Here is a 21,547-nt window from a genome sequence, read left to right as displayed (position 1 = left end):
GCTCCACACAAAGGCCGCCTTGCTGATCTTTGAGAGGCCGTATTCTCTCCCGAGTTACCCTTTTGGCCTTAATGTATTTGTAAAAACCCTTTGGACTGTCCTTAATTCTATTAGCCAAAGCTATCTCATGTCCCCTTTTTGTCCTCCTGATTTCCCTCTTAAGTATACTCCTACTGCCTTTGTACTCTTCTAAGCATTCACTCGATCTAGCCTGTCTACACCTTACATATGCTTCCTTCTTTTTCTTAACCAAACCCTCAATTTCTTTAGTCATCCAGCATTCCCTTTCCTTTCACCCTAACAGGAATATACTTTCTCTGGATTCTTGTTACCTCATTTCTAAAGGCTTCGCATTTTCCAGTCATCCCTTTACCTGCAAACATCTGCCCCCAATCAACTTTTGAAAGTTCTTGCCTAATACTGTCAAAATTGGCCTTTCTCCAATTTAGAACTTCAACTTTTAGATCTTGTCTATCCTTTTCTATCACTATTTTAAATTTAATTGAACTATGATCGCTGGCCCCAAAGTGCTCCCCCACTGACACCTCAGTCACCTGCCCTGCCTTATTACCTAAGAGTAGGTCAAGTTTTGCACCTTCTCTAGTAGGTACATCCACATACTGAATCAGAAAATTTTCATGTACACACTTAACAAAGCCCTCTCCATTTAAACCCTTAACATTATGGCAGACCCAGTCTAAATGTTAATGAAGATACCTTTTGTTCATCGAGAATTGAAAGTCAGTAAAGCAATCTCTCAGCACAAAGTTAAAAATCACACAACACCAGGTTGTAGTCCAACAGGTTTATTTGGAAGCACTAGCTTTCAAAGCGCTGCTCCTTCATCAGGTGGTTGTGGAGCATAAGACCATAAGACACAGAATTTATAGCAAAAGGTTACAGTGTCTTGCAACTGAAATGATACATTTAACAAACCTGGATTGTTGTTAAGTCTTTCATCTTTTAGAATGTGTTGCAGGTTTTGGTTCATTAATATGTAAATCCCAGAACTTCATATTAATTTACATAATTTATATTCATAATACATAATTTACATATTAATGAATCAAAACTTGCAACCCATTCTAAAAGGTGAAAGACTTAACAACAATCCAGGTTTGCTCAATATATAATTTCAGTTGCATAATACTGTAAACTTTTTCTATAAATTCTGTGTCTTATGGTTTTATGCACCACAACCACCTGATGAAGGAGCAGCGCTCTGAAAGCTACTGATTCCAAATAAACCTGTTGGACTATAACCTGGTGTTGTGCGATTTTTAACTTTGTCCACCCCAGTCCAACACTGGTTCCTCCACATCATCTCAGCACAGAAGCAGTAGAGGGAACAAGAGTGGTCCTGTAAAGGCCGAAGTAGATGTAAACAGCATTAAAGTAGATTGAGATGCATTTCATTGGATGACGTTATGATGGAGCAGTATATGGATAATTGTCCTAGGGGAGATACCTTGAAAATTCAAGAAGTAATATTGTAAGAACTGTCATGGACAGATACATTTGCTGCAGATTGACTGATGAGGATGAGCTGGAAATGTGTTGCTGGAAAAGCGCAGCAGGTCAGGCAGCATCCAGGGAACAGGAGAATCGACGTTTCGGGCATAAGCCCTTCTGCCCGAAATGTCGATTCTCCTGTTCCCTGGATGCTGCCTGACCTGCTGCGCTTTTCCAGCAACACATTTCCAGCTCTGATCTCCAGCATCTGCAGACCTCACTTTCTCCTGATGAGGATGAGGTCAAGTACGTTTTGGTGCCCTCATCACTTGCTACAGGCCCAGTCCAACAGTTATGTCCTTTAGGACTTAGCCATCTTTTTCAGTAGTGGTGCCATTGGTAATGATGGACATCGAAGTCCTCCAACCAGAGTTCTGGGCCCTTACCACCCTCAGTGCCTCTTCCAAATGGAGCCCAACATGGAGGAATACTGATTTATCATTGGAAGGGAGGGGTGTCAGAAGGTGTCCATGTTTGACTAGATGTCATGAGACGTCTGACGCCCAGGGTCAAGGTTGAGGCCTCTCAAAGCCAAATCCCTCCCAACTGTATATCACCGTGCTGCTCCCTCTAGTAGGTCTGTTCTATCACTGGACTGGATATCCTTGGGATGTTAAAGGTATTGTCTGGAATATTGTAAAGTGTGACTATGTGAAGTATTTGCTTGATTAGTCTGTGGGACAGCTTTTTCAATTTTGGCACAAGCTCCCCTAGATGTTAGTAAGGAAGACTGTGCAGGGCTGACATGGCTGGGTTTGCTGTTATAATTTCTGGTGCCTAGGTCAATGCTGGGTTGTTTATCTGGTTTCATTCTTTGCTTTAGATCTTGTAGTGGTTTTGTTGCTCGTCAGGCCATTGCAGAGGCCAAGTCAGGGTCAAACAAATTTCTCTGGCTCTGGAGTCACAAACACCAAGTATGAGGGAAGGCATCAGATTTCCTTCCATAAAGGACATGGGTGACATTAGTGAACCAAATAGATTTTTATGACAATTGACAATGGTTACACGATTAGATCATCTTTTAATTCCTGATTTTACTGAATTCAAATTTCACCATTTGCCATGGTGGAATTTGAACCCATGTTCCCAGAGCAGTCTGGGCTCCACTATGCTATGTCTCTCCATGGTGGCTCAGTGGTGATATTTGCATTCCATCTTTTTTGCAATGAACGTCCAGACTCTGCAATGTTGGTACTGGCTACTTTAATGGTAACTGCCACTCAACTCTCTAATCTCTATTTTGTTATTGATTACCTATAGTAAGTCACACATTACTTAAAATTCCTATTTTTAATAATTATTAAAATTACAAAACAATTAACAAAATCCAACAGTACAGGAACAATTGTAAACTTTTTATCACATTTGTGCAGTTTTCATTTAGGAACATATATAACATGAAATCTTAAGGAATCCATATGATTTCTTAAAACTCAACTCCAGTGAACAAGATTGCACCAGAACTGAGCATTCAAGATGTCATTCAAGATATTAGGATAACGTAATAAAATATAGCTTATCACAATTTGTTTAAGAAAAGTCTCAGAAGCAAACATAGCTTTACAGATTTGAGTTGTTTAGTAATTTCTCTCATTGTCTACACAACCTTGTCCCATACTTGGTCGAAATTGTTGTGTATTGTCTCTTCGCAGGCAGACAGCAGGCACACCGGATGTAGATTTCTTCATTGGTGTCAAAAGAAATCCTGCAAACAATTTTTTTAAATATTAGCAATCGTGCAGCAAGTTGGATGTTGCAAAGAGATATCAAGAAAATGCTCTTCTAACAGTTCAGTTTGTTGGGTCAATCACACTAGGTTGGGACTAGAATCACATATAAACTCAGACTGGGTGAAGATGGCAGATTTCTCTTCCTAAAAGGTTTTTGTTTTACAAACATCCAAAATTTTCTTTTTGCTATTTTTTAAACTGAGTTTCAACTTCTCAAAATGCTATGGAGGAATTTCAGCTCATATTCTCTACATTAGTTCAGGCCTGTGGATTACTGATTCCATAACACAATTATCACTATTCCAAATGGTGAACTTTTCTGAAAAGAAACAACCTGCTATTAACACTTATTGCATTTTCTTGGAAACGTAAACATTTTTCACATTAAAGCAAGCACGACTAATGTAACACTACAACTTATAAAGATTCATGTTACAAATACAGTGCTAGTGGATTCTTTCTCCAGAGAGATCCCTTCCTTGAAGGTTCATTCAATTTTCCTGGAATTAACCCAAAGGAATGCCATAGCCCTTCAGAATTTGCTTTATTCCTCCTGAGTGTTCCAATTATTTATTCCTTGAGGTATAACTTTCATGAAGGTTGTTTTTGGCTAAACAGTCTTCCAATTTTATTTAAAACCTCATGATTTTATTCTCTTCAGCTCCTTGTCATGGTTCTGGCCATACTTGGGCTTAAAAATAAACTAAGGGGACATTTCACCAAGCATCTCAGCCGAGCCCACAGGGGCCAACCTGACTTTCCAGTCACCACTCATTTTAATTTCCCTTCCCATTCCCTTTCCGACATGACCATTCTTGGCCTCCTCCATTGCCACAGCAAATCAGACTGCAAATTGAAGGAACAACACCTCATCTTCCGCCTGGGCAGCCTACAGCCTGGAGGACTCAATATTGAGTTCTTCAATTTCAAATAACCTCCCTTCATATCCCCTGACTCCCTTCCCAGCCCCTCCCTCTCCCTTCCATTCCTCCGATCGAGCCTTCCTTCTAGCCACCAACCTTATTCATTTCTCCCATCGACCAATCAGGTCGTACCCTCTACCTGTGTTTACCCATCCCCACCTCACCACCCTGCCTCCCCACCCCCTTTATCTGCAGCTCCCCTTACATCTACCTTTAGTCCTGAAGAAGGATTATACCTAAGACGTTGACTTCTCCACCTCCTCAGATTGCCTGGCTTGTTGCGATCTTCCAGCCTCCTGCTTGTCTACCTGTTTGTCACTTTCCTAATCTGCAGCCAAGCTTCTGGTACAGCTTTTCTCAAACTAATTATTCAAATTGTAACAAGGCAGAAAACCACTGCAGATAACTACACAGTACAGCAAATAATTCAGCTGCTTTCCCCTCACAAAATTCAGTCTGAATTACCTACTTCTGTCATCTAACATACGCTGATAAATTAAACAAATAAAACCTACCAAGGTTCCAACCTGAATCACTGTTTATTCTGTTAAGTTGCAGGCTTTAGAATGGTTGAAAGAAATACATACAAATATGGACACAATGACAAAATTGGATTAAGAATGTTCAAGAGTTTGAGCATGGTTTTCTCCTGCCTTACCTCTACATTACATTACACCAACAGATATCCTGAATCTGGGCCCAAAACATTGCGTAAGCCTGAGTGAGAAATGTATCATATCTTACACTACCATGCTAATCCATTAGACATTCCCAAATTGTTCTATTGCAGCACTTTGTTGGCAGAAATTTTGAATTCACAAATGTTGAATTTACACAGCAGCAACCAATTAAAACAAAACAAGATCCCAAAGTTGAAGGAGCCTAGACACCCGTTTTTCTCTGCGCCTCAGAAAATATCCTGCCACCAGAACTGCTAAGACATAAACCTAAAACTGGCACCTTTCTGAAATGAGAAAGACCGAAGTCTCTTTACCTCTTCTTCTATTGAGTTCATAGTCCATTGTAGAACAATCCTCTTTGGAAAATCTCTGCTTGGATCTTGCTAATCATCGCCAGACCCTGGCCACATGATGCCTGGAGGCAGAGCGCCTCATCTTCCGCCTAGGAACCCTCCAACCCCACGGGATGAATGTAGATTTCTCCAGCTTCCTCATTTCCCCTCCCCCCACTTATCTAAGTCCCAATCCCCGAAATCAGCACCGCCCTCTTGACCTGCAATCTTCTTCCCAACCTCTCTGCCTCCACCCCCTCTCCGGCCTATCACCCTCACCTCCTTCCACCTATCGTATTCCTAGTGCCCCTCTCCCAAATCCACCCCCCCTACCTTTTATCTCAGCCCGCTTGGCACACCAGCCTCATTCCTGAAGAAGGGCTTATGCCCGAAACGTCGGTTCTCCTGCTCCTCGGATGCTGCCTGGCCTGCTGCGCTTTTCGAGCACCACACTTTTCAACTCTTGCTAATCATTGCCTCTCCTCCTCATCACCCACCCCAATGTGATGAAGAAACTTCCTATTGTCACTTTCTCGTGCAAATTCATCATGTTCTCCAAATCTAAGCTCGCGCTTTTGCCCTTCCTCTCAACAGTTCCATCCTTCCTTTAGAGCCAAATTAGCTTCCTAACATTCCCTCAACTGAGAAAAATTACCTTTCTTTCAGGATTTGCCCAACCACAATGCCTGTCTCTCTCCTGCCCGTTACCCTTTTCTCTTATCCTGCCTTTAATACCCTCCCCATATTTTTTCTTCCACTCCTTCCTGCCTCCTCTCATCTTCCATTGCTGCTCATCTCTTGCCTCTTAAATATACTTAATTTGAAAAGTGCTTTTGATCTTGACTCATCACATGCAATAGCATAAAGAAGACCAGTTATTAATAAAGTTTTCACTGCTGGAAAAATAATGGAAATATTCTTCCAAGCCCAGAAAAATGAAATCTGAAAGTACACTTTTTAACATTTTAATTGCTGCACAGCTCTTTCCAACTTCATGCTCACTTAAGAATTGTGACTACCTATTCTTATGACCTTTTTGTGGTCATAAATCAATGTCCAAGCACTGAACCTGAGAAACTCGGAATTATTCATAGTTCCCGAGGAGGTGTTAACATTATTAAATTTTATATTAGTGGCACTTCAAAAACAATTAATAAGACTAATAATCATAAATGTGTGATGTATCAACTGAGAGATGAGAATAATCACAAAATGGTTGGCAATTATTATATCTATATTGCTTGGATTATACCAATATCATCTCTGATTTATCATTCCAAAGATCTGCACCATTACACCAGCCGTAAGATTTCTCTTTTTCTACTTTCTCTGTGGGAAATATTGAAAAACCTCTGAGCACCTATACTATCTTCTGAAAGTCAAAGGAATATAGTCTATCTGCAAATTTTTCAAAGGACTAATATTCAGCAACAAAATAATGTGGAGATAATCAAACATTTGCAATAATCTGACAAATAGTCATTTGAGCTAGATTTCTGTAATCCCTCCTGAAATTGGGTGGAATTGCAGAGAAAGATGTTCAAAAATTTTGCACCATACCTTAAACAGATCATTGTTCACAGCAAACTACTCAGTCTTCAGGACAACATCAATCATAACCCACCACAGCAACCACTACAAGACATGTCAGATTATCAACATGGATACTACTATCATACATGGGAACACCACCCACCACGTACATGGCAGATATTCATGTGACTTGGACAATGTGCCTATCTCATACACTGCAGGCAAGGTTGCCCTGAGGCATGGTATATTGGCGAGACCATGCAGACACTACAACAACTGATGATTGGACGCCATGCAAAAGTCGTTAGACAGGAACGTTCTTTCCCAGCTGTGGAACATTTCGATGATCAAGGACATTCAGCTTCTCCTCTTTGGGTGACCATTCTCCAAGGCAGCCCTTGAGATACGCAATTACACAGAATTGCTGAACAGAAACTGGGAGCCAAGTTCCGTAACCATGAAGATGGCCTCATGATCTCGGGTTCATGTCATGCTACGTGTGACCTCATCACACTGTCCCATATCTGTAGAATCTTTGTACTGTCCTGTTTTGACACTTCACCTTGATAAATTGTTATATTCTCTCAACCTTAATTAGCCTGTACAGTTTTGGATTACTTTGGTTAGACTCTTGGCATACGACTATTATACTTTTATGTTATTCCAATCATTTGATTTGCCTCCAGCTCCACCTTATTTTTAATTTTTTGTAATTATCTCTCTGCCTCACTTAATTGATTATAGGTTATCCTTTCACTTGTTATTCAGCTGTTGACACTTTACTCACACTGTCTGACACTCTTGATCATCTGCAGTGACTTATAACTTGGCTTATCGACATTCCACTCACGCCATTTGTATGATCTTTTGATCTTTCTGCCCATTGATCTCTCTGTCTATAAATTCTGTACCTGTGTGCTTCTCTCTCACTTCACCTGAAGAAGGGGCAATGATACAAAAGCTTGTGATTTCAAATAAACCTGTTGGACTACAACCTGGTGTTGTTTGACTTCTGACAGAACAAAATAGAGGATATCCTTGGTGTGAAGATAGAACTTTGTCTCTACTAGGAGTGTGTGGTGGTCACTGCTACAAATATTGTCATGAATAAATGTTTGGAATCATACAATACAGAAGAGGCCCTTCGACCCATCAAGTCTGTACTGCCAAAAGCATACTACTACCTACACTAGTCCCACTTTCCTGCACTAAGCCCATAGCTTTCAATGTGCACATTTTAAGTGCGTATCTAAGTACCTTTTAAAGGTTGCAGGGTTTCCCGGCTCTACTATCCTTCCAAGCAATGCATTCCACATCCAACCACCCACTGGGTGAAAAGGATTTTCCTCAAATTCCCTCTAAAGCTCCCTCTAAATTCACTCTAAAATTAAGACCCTTTGTTATTCACCCTTAACCTTCAAGTCAGGGTAATAGCTGCTTTGTACTCATCCTGTCCATGGCCCTCGTAATTGTATATACCCCTATCAAGTTCCCCCAACCTTCTCTGCTCCAAAGATAAAATCTGTGCTTATCCAACCCTTCTGTGTAGCTAAAATGCTCCATCCCAGGCAACATCCTGGTGATCTTCTTTGCAACCTCTCCAGTGCAATTACATCCTTTCTATAGAGTGGTGACCAGAACTGCACACAGTACTCTAACAATGGCCTAATCAAAGTTCGATCTGTTGACAAAGTCCCCAAGATCCCTCTGTTCCTCTCAATGTCCTTGTGTCTTGCCATTCCTCTTGTACTCCATTGCCTTGTTCCTTCAGAATTCCTGGCATCTTGACAGCTGGCTCTGAGGGAGCCGGATCAATATCAAGGAGTTTCCACTTGTAAATAAAGAGTGTATTGGTGATGGGATACTGGCCTCTGTGGAGTGATTTCAATGGCAACAAGAGTAAAACTTGCTTGCAATAGTTGTCTTTAAGTTGGGGTGAGCATTGCTTGCATCATGCCATTATTTGGGAAGCTTGACTTGTTCAACTTTCCTGTCAAAGACTGGGCCCAGTATGTTTTTTATGAATTATTTTCTCTGCACAAATGACATTGGGGGCAGATAAAACGAAATGAGTAATTTTCCTGACAGCTTGTGGACTGGAAGCTTTTACAGGTGTTGTGGTTCTGTTCGCCGAGCTGGAAGTTTTTGTTGCAAACGTTTCATCCTCTGGCTAGGCGACATCATCAGTGCTTGGGAGCCTCCTGCGAAGCGCTTCTTTGATGTTTCCTCCGGTGTTTATAGTGGTCTGTCCCTGCCGCTTCCGGTTGTCAGTTTCAGCTGTCCGCTGTAGTGGTTGGTATATTGGGTCCAGGTCGATGTGTTTGTTGATGGAGTTTGTGGATGAATGCCATGTCTCTAGGAATTCCCTGGCTGTTCTCTGTCTGGCTTGCCCTATGATAGTAGTGTTGTCCCAGTCGAATTCATGTTGCTTGTTGTCTGCGTGTGTGGCTACTAAGGATAGCTGGTCGTGTCGTTTCGGAGGAGAGGGAAGCACTGAAATCACTAAGAAACGATAAGAACATAATCATACTACCAGCAGATAAAGGCAGAATGACGGTCATCCTAGATAAATCTGATTACATCCAAAAAGCACAACAACTACTTGCAGATATCAACACCCACCAAATGAAGGAATTTGACCCCACACCACAACTCACCAATAGGATAAATAACACACTAAGGAATCTACAAAAAAAACGGACAGATAACCAGAGCTGACCTACAAAGAATGAAACCGGAAAGCAACAACACCCCCAGATTCTATGGATTACCTAAAGTACACAAACCAGACATCCCACTCAGACCCATAGTATCACTACCAGGGACACCATCATACAAACTGGCTAAAGAACTACAACAGAAACTGAAACACCTGGTCAGCGGATCCAAAACACTCTTGGACATCATCAGAAATATACACATAGACAAAGAAGAAACCATGATATCATTCGACGTGATGGCACTGTTCACTTCGATTGACAAAACTCTAGCCAGAGAAACAATAGCCAACCTACTGGACATACAGAACAGAAAACAGGACGCTGAACCTATCAACAAAGACGGCATACTTAAACTACTGGACTTGTGCCTCACAACACACTTCACATTCAACAACCAGATATATGAATAAATCAATGGAACACCCATGGGATCACCAATCTCGGGACTCATAGCAGAGGCAGTTATGCAAAGGTTAGAACAAACAGTCCTACCACAAATTCAACCCAAACTCTGGGTCAGATATGTTGATGACACGTTTGTAATCATTAAAAACACGGAAATAGAAAAAACACACCGGATCATCAACGCCACACTCACAGGAATCCGATTCACGAAAGAAGAAGAAAAGGATAGCCAACTCCCATTCCTAGACGTGATGTTACAGAGAACACCGAACGGAGAATTCACTACAAGGGTATACAGGAAAGCCACACACACAGACCAAGTCCTAAACTATGAAAGTAACCACCCCAACACACACAAACGAAGCTGCATCAGGACACTATTCAAAAGGGCCACAACACACTGCAGTACACCAGAACTGCAAAAAGAAGAAGAGGAACACCTATACAAGGTATTCGCCAAAAATGGATACCCGCGCAACTTCATCAACAGATGCCTAAGAGAAAGACCACGGAACGAGGACATACCACAACCAAAAGGACTAGCCACACTACCATACATCAGGAGCATCTCAGAACTGACAGCCAGACTACTGCGACCCCTAGGACTCATAACAGCACACAAACCAACAGCCACGCTCAGACAACAACTCACCAGAACGAAGGACCCGATACCCAACATGAGCAAAACTAATGTAGTATACAAAATACCATGCAAGGACTGCACAAAACACTATATAGGACAAACAGGAAGACAGCTAACAATCCGCATACATGAACATCAACTAGCCACGAAACGACACAACCAGCTATCCTTAGTAGCCACACACGCAGACAACAAGCAACATGAATTCGACTGGGACAACACTACTATCATAGGGCAAGTCAGACAGAGAACAGCCAGGGAATTCCTAGAGGCATGGCATTCATCCACAAACTCCATCAACAAACACATCGACCTGGACCCAATATACCAACCACTACAGCGGACAGCTGAAACTGACAACCGGATGCGGCAGGGACAGACCACTATAAACACCGGAGGAAACATCAAAGAAGCGCTTCGCAGGAGGCTCCCAAGCACTGATGATGTCGCCTGGCCAGGGGACGAAATGTTTGCAACAAAAACTTCCAGCTCGGCGAACAGAACCACAACAACGAGCACCCGAGCTACAAATCTTCGCACAAACTTTGAGCTTTTACAGGTATTAGGGGCCTAAATTTCCCTGAGGCACCTGATACTAAAACTTTTCAAGAACTGACAGATTTGAAGAAAATTACGATGTCAAGCCTGCTCTAATTCTGAGACACTATCAATTTTACTTGGGAATTCGAGAACAAGGGGAATCCGTATCTGGATTTTTGACGAGGTTAAGATGACTGGCAGAGGAATATAACTTTGGCTTAATTCTTAATGAGATGCTGAGAGACCGTTTGGTATGTGCGATTAATGATGCAACCATGCAAAAGCATCTACTAGTTGAAGCCCAACTGTACTTCAAACAGGCACTACAACTGGTTTTATCAATGGAAAATGCAACAAGTGGAACATATGAGTTGCAGGATATTCTGATGGAAGTAGAAGTCCGACTGAGCTTGTGGATCACCATTTGAGTGCAGGCAAATGCACAGCCTCATTCAGGACATATAATGAACAGAGGGCCTCTAGGTCTGCCCTTTGCAAAACACTAAAACAAAGCTAAGCCTCAGCCAAACGGTTAAAATTTTCTTCAGGATCTGGGCCAGCAAGCCATGAAGTTGTTGCTGGTATGCAGAATCAAGACAGCAAAAGAGACCTGAGAGAACTCATAGGCCAGTATCCAGGACAGTGCACCCCCTGGAATGTCCACCTCCATCTAGTTTAGAACAGTTAACTTGCTTAGCAACATCCAAATCAGAACCAATCAAATAAACATCTGGTTAAGTGATCACTCAGTTCAAATGGAGTTCAATGCTAGCATGATTATTTCAGCAATTGCAGAACCAGCCTGTAACAAAATTCGCTCTGGACTCCAACCGTTAGGTTTGTGGAAAACTTCAGCTACACTGAGAACCTATACTGGGGAACCTTTAGAGACTAAGGGTATAACTTTGGTTCCGATCTCTTATCAAAAGCAGCTGGTTCAGTTACCACTGATTGTAGTAAAAGGCCCAGACCCAAACTTGGTGGGGTGAAATTAGTTGTGAAAGATTCACCTTGATTGGCTCAGCATTTTTCGATTAGAAAATGGCTGCCTGTGTGAAGTCCTAATTAAATAGAAGGTCTAGGGACTATCACAGGAGCAAAGGCCAGGAAGCAATCCCATGATGCTGTAAGGCACACCCAGAGCCATTTGCCTTACGGGCAAAAGTAGAGGCAGAAAAGTAGTGGGCAGCACGGTGACACAGTGGTTAGCACTGCTGTCTCATAGTGCCAGAGACCCGGGTTCAATTCCCACCTCAGGCGACTGACTGTGTGGAGTTTGCACATTCTCCCCGTATCTGCGTGGGTTTCCTCCGGGTGCTCCGGTTTCCTCCCAAAGTCCAAAGAAAATGTGCAGGTTAGGTGAATTGGCCATGCTAAATTGCCCATAGTGTTAGGTGAAGGGTATATGTAGGGGAATGAGTCTGGGTGGGTTGCACTTCGGCGGGTCAGTGTGGACTTGTTGGGCCGAAGGGCCTGTTTCCACACTGTAAGTAATCTAATCTAATCTAAAAACCAGGAGGCTGGAAAACAAAGGAATCATCAAACCAGTCTAGAATGTGGAATAGGCAGCACCAGTCATACCAATTGTGAAGACCGATGGGTCAATTCACCTTGTGGGGATTTTAAACAAATGGTAAACTGCTTTCTGCAGCTGGTTAACACCCAATCCCTCACAGAGAACGTTTGTATGCAAAGCTGGCAGGGGGCTGACCTTCACAAGGTGGACATGAACAAGGCGTACTTGCAGTTGTGGTTAGATGAGAATTTCCAGATGCATGCTACAATTAATACCCATAAGAGTTTGTACCAATAAAACAGACTGCCATTTGGGCTGAACATGAGGAACGTGTTCCAAAGTCTGCCCCAGGTCACCATTTATGTAGATGGCGTGCTAATAACAGGGACGATAAATAAGGAGCACTTCGAGAACTTGGACATAGTCCTTAGATGTTTCTCCCAGGTGCAGATACCTTAGAAGGGAACAATATGTGTCACTAGCACCCCAAGTGATCCACTTGGGATACAGAGTTGATAAGACCAGGTTACACCTGATGGAAGATAAAGTGAGGGCAATCAAAGGTGTCCTGGCTCCCACATCTGTACCAGAGCTTACATCTTTCCTTGGGCTAGTGAATTACTACGGGAAGTTCATACATAACCTGGCCTCCATCCTGGCAACTTTGCATTAACTATTAAAAGAAGTTTAGCCATAGAAATGGTTGCATAGCTAAGCCACGGCTTTCAGGGAAGTGAAGAAACAGCTACCATCCTCTAAGATTGAGAGTTGGGGAAATGAGACTTGGGGAATTGAAGCGTACACTGGGTGACCAGCTTACAGAACATCTACATTCTGCTCACAAAATGACCCTGAGTTCCCAGTTGCCGGCCACTTTAACACACCAGCCCTGGCCATGGCGCTGGATATGGTCGATTCCTTGCAAGCTCCTGCGTGCAGATCTAAGTTTCCTATTTCCTACAATTGTTCTACACTCTTTAAACTTAATAGACCTATTATTTACTATCTATGCTACTTAACTCTGTGATCTGTCTGTATTGCTCGCAAGACAAAGCTTTTCACTGTGCCTCGGTACACGTGACAATAAATTCAATTCAATTCAATATCTCTATCTTAGGCTTGCTACAGTGCTCCAGGGAAAAGCTCAGCGTAACTTGGAAGAACAACACCTCATTTTTCACTCGGGGACCTGGCAGCTCCCTGGACTCAATATGGAGTTCAATAATTTTAGGGCCTGAACTTTTCCATGTCCATGCCCCATACCACACACACTAGGCCTTGATATCACATAGCCTGCTATTACACACTATATTTTGTTAGCCACTAACAGCCTCCATTAACATCTATTCACCCTTCCAACCAAATCATTATCAACTCCTTTGTCTGTCCAACTGTTCTTCTCTCTATTTGCACTCTATCCCTACCTGTCGTTTACTTGCTACAATATTCCCCCCAACCTATTTTCTACATACAAACCGACATTTTCCTAGCTACCATCAGTGATGAGGAAAGGTCGTTGGACCCGAAACATTAACTTTGAATTCTCTTCACAGATGCTGCCAGGCCTGCTGAGCTTTTCCATCAACTTTTATTTTTGTATCATCCGCTAGATCAATTCAATTCAATTCAATATTTTTTATAATATATTTTTATTAAGAAAAAATAGATTTTTAAATATTATAACAAATACAAAACAATGCAATTCAAAACTTCAAAAATAGTACAAAACTAAACCCAAATAATAAAAAACAAATTCCCCAACCCACCCTCCTATACGAATGTATAAACATATATAGACAAGTATAAAATTAAAAAAAAACTAAACTAGCTATTTAACTAACTAAATAAATACCTAACAACAAACAAATAAATAGAAATAACTCAGCCCAGCCAAACAAAACACTCATACATTCACAGTTCCTCCTCCCTGGATATTGGACTCATGAAACACAATCGTTACGGCTATATAAAAGCCCTTGTCAGTGTGGCAGATAAATCTGTGTCCAGGTATTCAAAAAGGGTTGCCATGTCTTGTAAAAATTCTCAGTTTTGTGGTGTACCATATTTGTGAGAAAATCCAAGGGAATATGCTTCAAAACAATCTTCCGCCAACCCGACAGGCCTGGGGGATTTTCTGATATCCAACCTAGCAAGATATTCTTCCTTGCACAGAACGTAAGAATATTGAAAAGTTTTGCCTTATGCGAGTCTGCAGGAAATACAATGGGTAGGCCCAAAAGGAGCGAAATAGGGTTCTTCTCCACCCCTACACCTAAAATCCTCTCCATTGCACCCACCACAGCACTCCAATATGTTTGAAGCCTGTCACAAGACCAAAGACAATGGGTAAGTGTACTCGTACAGACCTTGCACTTGGGGCATGTTGAAGATACCCCTGGTTTAAATTTTGACAAACGGTCTGGGGCTAAGTGGACCCTGTGGAGAATCTTCAACTGTAAAGCATGGGTCCTATTGCAAATTGATATCTTCCTTGCATTCTCCCAAATATCCTCCCATGCCTCTGAAGAAACTTCAACACCCAGCTCTCTTTCCCACATCTTGCAGAGTCGATCAGACTCATCTGAGGTGGCACCCCTCAATTGGTGATATAGAGTACTGACAGAGAGAGTACTCTTAGCCCTTAGTATCCCTCTTTCTATGTCAGATTTGTAGGGATCAGTCAAAAGAGTGGTCTTTTTTTGAATAAAATCCCTAACTCTAAAAAAACGAAAGAGGTCTCTATTAGGTAACTCGTACTTCCGTACTAACTGATATCATTACATCTCCCTCAAATAAATCACCCATGCAAGATATACCCCTAGCTGCCCAACGTTTAAATCCTGAATCTATCATACCTGGCTGAAAACTCGGCATACCCACTAAAGGTGTAAACAAAGATGTTTTGCCAATATTACCTTCCCTCTGCCGAACTGCCCTCCATGCTTTAACAGTATTGATGACTATTGGGTTATGGCAATATTCCCTAACTGTCCTCACCTTGTCCAAAAACAGCAAACTTGTAAGGGGGCACCTTGTCTGGGAGACTTCGATATCCAGCCATATTGAAAGAGGGTCCCCACAAACCCAATCACTTACGTAGGTCAAAAGCGAGCTTAATTGGTCATGTTCAGAAGGGCTACTCCCCCAATCTGTGAGGCAACTGCAGTTTGGCTAATTTAATGAGGGGCTGTTTACAGTGCCAGGTAAAGGAGCTGAACCAACTGTTCAGTCTCCTGAGTGTTTGTTTATTGAAAATCAGGGGGAGATCGGTATAGGGTATAGCAAACGAGGGAGAATATTCATCTTAATAAGCGCTATCCGACCCAACCATGAGACTGGAAGTGCCTCCCATCTTCGGAGATCTTGTTTAATTTTTTCAAATAATTGAGTAAAATTGGCTTTGAACAGCCAATCCAGAACTGGAGTAATGAATATGCCCAAATACACAAAACCTCCCTCTGACCACCTAAATGGGAATCTATAGTCACTCTCAAGAGCCAACTCTTTCGTAAGACCACCCAAAGGCATAGCCTCTGATTTAACCAAATGAATCTTACACCCTGAAAAAGTGCCAAATGCGTGAATGCATTGTGTCAGGCAAGGCACTGAAACGGTTGGATTTCTCAAGAACATTAGAACATCATCTGCATACAGCGAGATCTTATGTAATTTTGACCCCACTTCTGGAGTTGATATATTGAGATCCCCACGAATGGCCTCTGCCAGCGGTTCAATCACCAACGTAAAAAGTAATGGTGTAAGGGGACAGCCCTGCCAGCTTCCCCTAGAAATATTAAAATTGCTTGATCATACCCCGTTGATAATGACCGCAGCGAGAGGTACACTGTAGAGAACCTTTACCCATCTTATGAAAACTTCGCCCAGACCAAACCAGTCTAGAGTATAGAAAAGGTATGGCCACTCAACTTGGTCAAATGCCTTCTCTGCATCTAAAGAAGTCACCAATCCCTGTATTGACTGCTGTTGGCATGCTTGAATTACGTTAAGCAGCCTCCTAATGTTATTGGAGGATCTGCGACCCTTTATGAAGCCCATCTGATCCTCTTTAATAATAGAAGGTAACACAGTCTCCAGCCTTAACGCAAGAGCTTTAGAAAGGATCTTAAAGTCCATATTTAAGAGCAAGATGGGCCTGTATGAAGCACAGTCTTCTGGATCCTTCCCTTTTTTAAGGATAAGTGAAATACTGGCCTCTCTCAGAGATGGTGGGAGACAAACATGACTGTATGAATCATTAAACATATTCAGCATTGGGCCTGACAGTATACTTATAAATTCCTTATAGAATTCACTGGGAAGTCCATCAGGACCGGGCGCCTTTCCACTCTGAAGCTGCCTCACAGCTTCCTGCACTTCTTGCTCTGATAATAGGGCATTGAGAAAGGACTGTTATTCGGGAGTCACACCCGGGAGCTTCAGATCTCTAAAAAACGATTCCATTTTGGCCTGCCCCTCCTTACAATTTTCAGACTGACATAATTTAGAGTAGAATCTCTGGAATGCCACATTAATCTTTTTACAATCACATGTTAGGTGCCCAGACCCTTCCCTAATCGCTGTAATGGTTTGTGGAGCACTTCTCTTTCTGGCAAGGTATGCTAAGTATTTGCCTGGCTTGTCACCATGCTCGTATAACCTTTGCTTTGCAAAAGCCAGCTCCTTCTTTGCCTTCTGCATGAGCACGGAATTTAGTGCAGACCGCAGTGCTGTAATCCTCTGTAGTTTGACCAAGGAGGATCTGTCAAAATAGGCCTTCTCGGCTGCCTTCAACCGTGCTTCAAGGAGACGTTGCTGCTCACCCTTCTGCCGCTTCCTTCTTGTGGAATATGAAATACCTAACCCTCTGGCCATGATTCGGAGATGCCGGTGTTGGACTGGGGTGTACAAAGTTAAAAATCACACAACACCAGGTTATAGTCCAACAGGTTTAGTGTGCTTCCAATTAAACCTGTTGGACTATAACCTGGTGTTGTGTGATTTTGAACTTTGTAACCCTCTGGCATAAGCTTTGGCAGTTTCCCAGAGAACAGATGAGCTATCAACCGAGCCTATGTTGATGTCTAGGAATACCCGAAATTCCCTAGAGAAATACTCCACAAACTTGCTGTCCATGAGAATAAAGGGGTCCATTCGCCAGTACCCTGAATCCACTGTAACATCCTTAATTTTAACCATGAGGTATACTGGAGCATGATCAGAGATGGCAATATTACCAATCATACAGGATGCCACCAGATCCAGGGTTACCGCAGGGGTCAGAAAAAAATCAATCCTCGTGTGACACCTATGCGGATTGGAGAAAAACGTGAAATCCCTACCTGTAGGGTGGAGACACCGCCAGACGTCCACCAATCCTAATTCCCCACACAAACCCAATAACTGTTTAGTTTGTGCAGAGGGTATCGAGCGACTTTTAGGCAACCTGTCTACTGTGGCGTTCATGAGGCAGCTAAAATCTCCCCCTATAATGATGTGCCGAGACTTGAGACTTATCAGTTTAGAAAAAGCATCCACCAAGAATTTAAGAGGATTAGCTGGGGGACAATAAACATTTAAAACGCCATATTCTTCCCCATTTATCAAGGCTTTAAGAATTACAAATCTCCTGTATGTGTCTTTAACACATTCCAACAATTTAAATGAGAGATTTTTCCTAACCAATTTCGCCACTCCCCTACTTCTGGTATTAAATGATGAAAAATAAACTCGGTCAAAGCCTTTCTGCTGTAATTTCAGATGCTCCTTGTCATCCAAATGTGTCTCCTGTAACAAAGCAATATCCACCTTCTCCTTTCTAAGACTCAAGAGTACCTTCTTCCTCTTAATCGGTGAGTGACTTCCTTTGATATTCCAGGTACACCATTTAGTCAAATCATTAGCCATAATCTTCTGCAATTACATTTAAATTCCAGAGAGGAGGAACCCGAACCACAAATTGCTGAGCCTTAGTGTCGCATGATCCACCAAATATAAAAACTACATAAACTAAAACCACTACATTTAACAAACATACAAAATTATTAAAATTAAAAAACAACAAAAACCAGAAAACAAACCAACATATAAAGCGCCAATAGCGCTGAGTAGGGGAACTCACCCCCTGCCCGGAGGGGGCAACTACCCATCCCAAACTGCCCATAAATAGGCATCTAACCATCTCAACCACCTTCACTTCTCCCAGCTAGAGCCGCATCGCAAGCACAGTCTAAAAGGAATAAACACCCCATAGAATATCAATGTGAATAAAAAACACATTATTTTATTAAAAAAAGGGAATAAATACCCCACCCATCCTTTGGTATGTCCTAACTTAGAAATTTAAAATGTACATCTTAACCACCGCCAGACATAGTTTGAACCAAATTATTATCAATAGAGGTAAAAAAAAGGGGGAAAAACAAAGCTCCAACCGGATTTCCTCCATTTCTTTTACAGAATGATAAACGCATACCCAAGCAACAATATTTATACATATTACAATTGTTTAACTTAGGTTAGTTTGTCCACAAAGTCTCTTGCCTTCTCCGATGTGTCAAAGAGATGCATGGATTCATTTAAGGTGATCCAAAGCACTGCCGGATATCTCAGGGAGTACTGAATCCCAAGCATCTTCAATCTTCGCTTGACACCATCATATGATTTTGGTTTCTGGATCACCGCCGCTGAAAAGTCCTGAAAAAGCATGATCTTAGACCCCTCGTAAATTAGGGCCTTTGGATCCTTCCCCTGGAGTCTGGAAGCCTCCATGACTCTCTCCTTATCCCAGTAATGATGGAACCGCACCAGGAAAGGATGAGGGCTTTGACCCAGACCCGACCTCCGTGCTGCGACCCAGTGAGCCCTCTCTATCTTCAATCTTCTCATGCCAGTCTCCAAGTCAAGGAATTTCGGAAGCCAATCTTCAACAAATTCCGCAGGCCGCTCATCCTCCCCACCCCCAGGCACACCGACGATCTGAATGTTTTTTCTCCTGCCCCTATTTTCAAGATCATCCACTTGGTCACGCAAATTACGAACCTGCCTCTTCAGGGCCCGGATATCTTCCTTGAATGAACTGGCATCAGCTTCCACCACTGTGACCCCGTGCTCCACCTCATCCGTCCTCTTCTCCAGGTCTTCCAGCTGCTGCCCATGCTTCTGCAGCAAGAGAGAGACTGGAGCCAGCTTATCTTCAATCTGTTTCCCCAAGATCTCGCGAGATTTCGAGAGCTGGTCCACCAGGTCCTGGAGAGTAATCTGCTCTGAGGCTGCTGCAGGCTGAGCTGCAGGCCTGGCCTCAGATGCTTCTCCTCCCTTTTTAAGCATTTCTGCACAGCTGAAAATACAGGTAAGTCAATTTTTAAATGTTTCTTGGGGCTCCACAATCTTTCCAACACCCCAAGAAATCCTGATGACTTGGGTTGGGTGGGTTAAAGGACTGTCCTGCTCCTGCTGCAATGCGAAGCTCTGCAGTGTGATCTTCTCAGATCGCCGCCATCTTAGATCCCCTCCTCAATTCAATATTGATGTGCCCATATGGCATTGGGGTAGTATTAGTTCATAGGTGGCCAAATGAAGAAGTACACCCAATAGTGTATGCATCCAGGACTTTGGCTCATGCAGACTGTAAATACACCCAGATAGAAAGGAAGGTTTGGCAGTCATATTTGGAGTCAGCAAGTTTCACCAATGCCTTTAATGGACATAAATAACAAACCACAAACCCCTGCTAGATCTATCCAAAGAGGTCAAGACAATACCTCCCATAGCTTCAGGCTGAATTCAGCAGTGGGTTCTAATAATAAGTGCGCATAATTACAAGTTGGAACACCCTCTGGGTGGCCAAGTAGCAAATGTGGCCTCCTGTTGGCAGATATACCAACAGTGGTATCGCCACTGGAACAGTCTGTAATGGTTTTAAATTTCCTGGACACACTCCCAATCACAGCTGACAATATCAGATTTTGGAAGCAGAAAGATCCGGTCCTGACAAAACTGAAACAGCTGGTGGTGATAGGGGAAACCTAAGGGCCGTACAATCAGAACTGAAACCTTTTTGAACCCAGAGAAAGCAGATCACAGTAGAGGTCGCTACATTATTGTGGAGAGCAACAGTGAGCAAAGGTTGATGCCAGATACTGGCTTTGATTTGATTTATTGATTTTATTTATTCTTGTCACACATATTAAAGTATAACGAAAAGTTGTTTTGTGTGCAGTACAGGCAGATCATAACATACAAGTTTGCAGCTGACACAAAGATTGGTGGAGTGGCAGAAAGCATTAGGGACTGTGTCAGAGAATACAGGTGGATATACATAGACTGGAGAGTTGGGCGGAAAAGTAGCAAATGGCTTTCAATCCAGACAAATGTGAGGTCATGCATTTAGGCAAGTCTAATTCTAGAGCGAATGATACAATGAATGGAAGAGCATTGGGAATAGCTGATGGGCAGAGAGATCTGGGAGTGCAGGTCCATTGTACCCTGAAGGTTACTGCACAGGTGGATAGAGTGGTCAAGAAGGCATATAGTATGCTTGCCTTCATCGGACTGGGTATCGAGTATTAGAGCTAGCAAGTCACGTTAAAATTGTACAAGACACTGGTTCGGCCGCATTTAGAATACTGTGTACAGTTCTGGGTGCCACATTGCCAAAAGGATGTGGACGCTTTGGAAAGGGTGCAGAGAAGGTTTATGAGGATGTTGCCTGGCATGGAAGGTGCGAGCTGTGAAGAGAGGTTGAGAAGGTTAGGTTTATTTTCACTAGAAAAAAGGAGATTGAGGGGGGACCTGATTGAGGTTTACAAAATCATGAAGGGTATAGACAGGGTGGATAGAGAAAAGCTTTTTCCAAGGGTGAAGGATTCAATAACGAAAGGTCATGCTTTCAAGGTGAGAGGTGGAAAGTTTAAGGGGGATACACACGGCAAGTACTTCACACAGAGGGTGGTGGGTGTCTGGAACGTGTTGCCAGCAGAGGTAGTAGAGGCAGGCACAGTAGATTCATTTAAGA

General features: G+C 42.5%; 1 protein-coding gene across 1 annotated transcript in view; it reads right to left on the bottom strand.

Annotated features, from left to right (window-relative positions):
- The window catches only part of terb1 (telomere repeat binding bouquet formation protein 1), a 173,577-nt gene that overhangs the window by 31,043 nt on the left and 120,987 nt on the right, over positions 1 to 21,547 (bottom strand). The window contains exon 20 of the mRNA XM_087996134.1: positions 3,119 to 3,217. Coding sequence (XP_087852260.1) covers positions 3,119 to 3,217 — 99 coding nt within the window. The remainder of the gene's footprint in view (positions 1 to 3,118; positions 3,218 to 21,547) is intronic.

Source organism: Chiloscyllium plagiosum, unplaced genomic scaffold, assembly GCF_037043375.1.
Source record: "Chiloscyllium plagiosum isolate Xiang-an unplaced genomic scaffold, Cpla_swu_hap1 HiC_scaffold_17, whole genome shotgun sequence".
NCBI lineage: Eukaryota > Metazoa > Chordata > Chondrichthyes > Orectolobiformes > Hemiscylliidae > Chiloscyllium > Chiloscyllium plagiosum.
Note: the sequence above shows the minus strand (reverse complement) of the source record. Positions and strands in the feature narration are given on the sequence as shown.